Raw genomic sequence first — 4,118 nt, forward strand, 5'->3', positions numbered from 1 at the left:
CCTCTAGTAATATATTTACTGAGAAAAATGGTGACGTGTTCAATACTTATTTTACCCGCTGTATAAAGATTAAGATTAAGCTCAGAGAAACTGAGGCTAGGAGGCAGATGTTTCCAATGAATCAGTTGATTCGTGATCAGCGCCTTTGTTTGTCTGATTGTTCTCGCTCCAAGCATCGTTTTGAACAAATGCTCACATTCAAGACGTCAATCTTTATAGATTTATAGATCAAACAGTATCTGAACGCATAATAAACATGTTCCCAACACAAATCAAACAGARACAAATCTCCAGTTTCATTTTCCTCACATTAATATGTTGCTGAAAGCAGCTTTTCATTTGGAAACTTCCACTCATAAAGTAGTGAGTTAAAACGAAAACAAAAATGTCATTTTCCTGAAATCAAGATCAGTTGAAATTCCTACGTAAATATAATGTGAATGCTGAAAGAATTTTGCTGAAAGCTGCTGAAGCTGAAGCAAAACTGTTAATGCAAGTTAGTTTGAAAAGCTGACTTTTGCAAAAGAGGGAAACCAAAAGTGAAAAATCTGCAGAAAAATAGCTAAATTGTCTCAAAACATTTGAACATAGCAGAAGTGTAGTTAAAATTTGCAGAAATCAGTAAATATTCACAAAAATCAGAAAAAGGTTTAAATTACCAACTTAAAAAAAAGCAAAAAAGGAAAATGTACACAAAACATATATCAAATGAATATAGTAGCTGAAATTTAGGCAAAAGAAGGTAAAACAAGCAGAAAAATTGCTGACCTGTGACATTTATCTTTTATTTTGTGACCTTGAAATCAAAGAGTCAAGATAAGTTTCAATTTGTTGTAAAGTAGCTAAAGCAGCTAAAATTAGCAGGAAAAACCTTAAAAGTAGTAAAGAGCTTAAATTAAAACAAAGAATCAGCAAGAGCATGTTTGCTGAATTAAACAGTAAGAAGCTAAAATTATCAAAAATGGTGAAATGAGCCGAAAAAGCTCAAACTTGATAAAAAAAAGAGGCAGAAAACAGCTGAAATTAGCATAAAGAAGCTAAAAATGTACAAAAATTTGCAAATGGCAGAATAGCAGAAAGAATGATAGCTAAAATAGCAGAAAAAAAGCAAAGATCAGCAAAACAGAAGCCAAAGGAAGCTGAAATCAGCACAAAGAAGTAAAAAAGGCAGAACCAGAAAAAAGGTGTAAAAATTTATAAACATTTTGAAACAGGCTAGTGATTTTCAAAGAGTAAATAATAGAAAAAGCTAAAAGCAAAAATTGCTGAAAAAGTCCTAAGAATGTCCTGAGGGAGCTGAACATATAACTAAATTGTTGAAATTGCTTAAAAATTGTGGGACAAGATAAATCCAAAAACCACGTGAAATAAAGGAGGACACTTTTGAAGCATTTACATCATAAAAGCAGTAAATCTGCACGGGTTCGACCATAATGTGAGAAATGAGACACCGTGTCTGTGCAAGTGGCTACACGTGTTTACACGTGCATGTCATCTCTTGTATAATATTTCAGCGCGCTGCCAGACGAGCCGAGTCTCCATCTCATCCAGATGGCTGCAGCGCCAACACACAGCTGGGAGTCCCCGACCAGGCAGCCTGCTTCATCTGCGTGTCCTCGCTTCGCTCACAGCAGACACACAAATCCAACAACATGCTGCGTGAAATCATCGCCATGCCCCGCCCCCTCGTCCGGGCCATCGATTTCACAGACGAAACTGAGCCGAACGATCACACCGCAGAGAAACACGCCCTCTGGGAACGGTGAAGATCTAACTCAGATTTGTCTTCATCTAMCTCAGGGCTGTGATTTTCTTGAATTAAAGTAAAAGCTGAACCCACGCTCCTGGTTCAATTTCACTGCTTAGATTTAAGAAAAAAAAAAGCTCAAAACTTTTTAAAAAGGTCACAATGATGGAACCACTGTGTCAAACTGTCACATCATTCCTGCATTTTAAATATCATTTAAGCTACCATAGACAAAACTTCATTTTTCGTCTTATTTTTGCTGAGAAGCACCCTCTCCTTCCTGTCGCATTCATTCAATTGGTGGCCAAGAGAGGAATTCACCTAAACCTTAATGCTCCTTAAACAAAACGCTCTTTTAGTTGGTTTTATACTTTATCCAGCAGGTTAAACAGGAGCGATGCACTGTAGCTAAAGGAGTTAGCATGTTAGCAGGTAAAATCCTGCAGTCTCATTACAGAGGCTAACTAACCTGCTAATTAATTAACTAACATCAACTTACCAGGGTTTTAACATTACTTTATAAAGAGCAGAACAGAAAAAAAGTCATTACTTAGCTGACCCCTTTGTGTAATAAAGTCAAATTTTAAATGCATTAAATTAAACCAAATTATCTGATTTCTTCTAAATAATTGTGATTAAATTAAGTCTGAGGACATGTTTCATCAGATCATTTGAAAACAAAGTGGCCTAAGTCATGCATTATTTTACAGAATGATAGCCGTTTCCCTGTAATCAGAACCAGGAGCTGGTTGAGTCCTTTACTGAGCCACCAGTTATGGAAACACTGAATGAGACAAAGTCAGTAAAAGGTGCAGCACAGGACAGAAATCCTGACTCTGAATGACACCACAGGTAAAAGCTTTTTGTGTTTATAATTTAAAAGGAACCTTTTAACCTACCTGTGTTTCCTCCTGCACCACCTTGTATTGCTCCTTCCACACAGACATCTTTGTGCCTTCATCCTTCCTCAGCGCTCGCTCCTTCTTCAGCTCCGGACTCCAAAAAGTCTTGATGGAGTTCATGGAGGAGCTCAGCTTGGACTCTTTGGCCTCCAGCTGTAAGAGCACCAAACAGTGTCATCTAATTCTGCTAAATGCTTTTTTTTACTTGTAAAAGAACCACAGCACGCCTGCAGGCACTACTTATTCATATGCTGGCCTTTTTGTGTAATTATTTTTAATTTTAAAATAAAGAAAGCAGGAATCCCAGAGGAACTAATGAGTAAACAAACAAAACGTAAAATAAACTAGACATGGGTTTTTACGATGTAAAAACAAGTCTGCATTGCCACGTAGCATGTCATTGCAGCATGGCTTTGTCTGCAGCATTGGACTTGCAGAATGAACTTTGACCAAGTTCAAATGTGTTTTCTATACCAGCTTGTGCCTGTCACATCAGCAGGTGTTTGTAATTAAGGTAATTGTGCCACAATATGAAGTTTCAAGAGATTTTTTTTAAGTTGCATTAGCCAGGTTTTGAACCCTGATCTCCCACATGTAAGTCCATGACAWAGACAATTAGACCAATGGAGTTGTGGCAGAAGGTGGTGGCAGGGGTTGGTTTGTATGTGTGCAGAAAGAGGCCACATTGCCAATACAACTATTGACACAAAAATGCATAATATTACAACAATAGAGCAGTATTAAGACAATATTATTGTAAAACATCCAAATACAATCATATTAGTATTGTAAACACAGAACTATTGAGATGAAATATAAAAAAACTATGGTGCAGTACCAAGTTGAGTACAGCTGGGGGYAGTATTGGACCATTACAAGGCCCCATTGACTCTCATTACATGAATTTGGAATAAAGTTTAAACATTAATATTTCGAAAACTACAAGTTCTACAGGCACCAAAAGGCATAGCCATCATTTGGCACAGGGGCTTTACAGATATAAATTACAATGGCAGCTCTAAGACAAAGTATGCAGGAGGAGAAGCATGACAAATTTGAGATGACTTGGATGGGAAACGAATCACAATAGTGTGCATTGCATTGGCAATGCATACTGATTAGTTCCAGTCTCCAGGTCCAGACCGGACCTGGAGACCTTAATCCATGCATTCATCACAACCCGCCTGGATTATTGCAATGCACTGTATGCGGGGGTCAGCCAGGCCTCTTTCACACGTCTTCAGCTTGTCCAAAATGCAGCAGCTCGGCTTTTAACCAGTACACGCAGGTCAGAGCACATCACACCAGTTCTCTGCTCCCTTCACTGGCTCCCTGTTCAAACCAGAGTCGACTTTAAAATATTACTGTTGACCTACAAGTGCCTCAATGGTCTAGCTCCCATCTACCTCTCTGAGCTGCTGAAACCATATGTTCCCTCTCGGGCTCTGAGATCATCTAATCAGATGCTC

At 38.2% G+C, this 4,118-nt stretch overlaps 1 protein-coding gene across 10 annotated transcripts in view; it reads right to left on the minus strand.

The window, feature by feature from the left end:
* LOC106521789 (ELKS/Rab6-interacting/CAST family member 1) overlaps positions 1–4,118 on the minus strand; it is a gene marked incomplete in the record, with an annotated part of 136,158 nt that overhangs the window by 116,662 nt on the left and 15,378 nt on the right. For all 10 annotated transcript variants that reach the window (XR_001310712.1, XR_001310710.1, XR_001310711.1 and 7 more), the window contains 1 exon segment: positions 2,647–2,802. Coding sequence is in view for 7 of the 10 variants with exons in the window: in XM_014014514.1 (XP_013869968.1) it covers positions 2,647–2,802 (156 nt within the window).

Source organism: Austrofundulus limnaeus, unplaced genomic scaffold, assembly GCF_001266775.1.
Source record: "Austrofundulus limnaeus strain Quisiro unplaced genomic scaffold, Austrofundulus_limnaeus-1.0 Scaffold115, whole genome shotgun sequence".
Classification (NCBI taxonomy): Eukaryota; Metazoa; Chordata; class Actinopteri; order Cyprinodontiformes; family Rivulidae; genus Austrofundulus; species Austrofundulus limnaeus.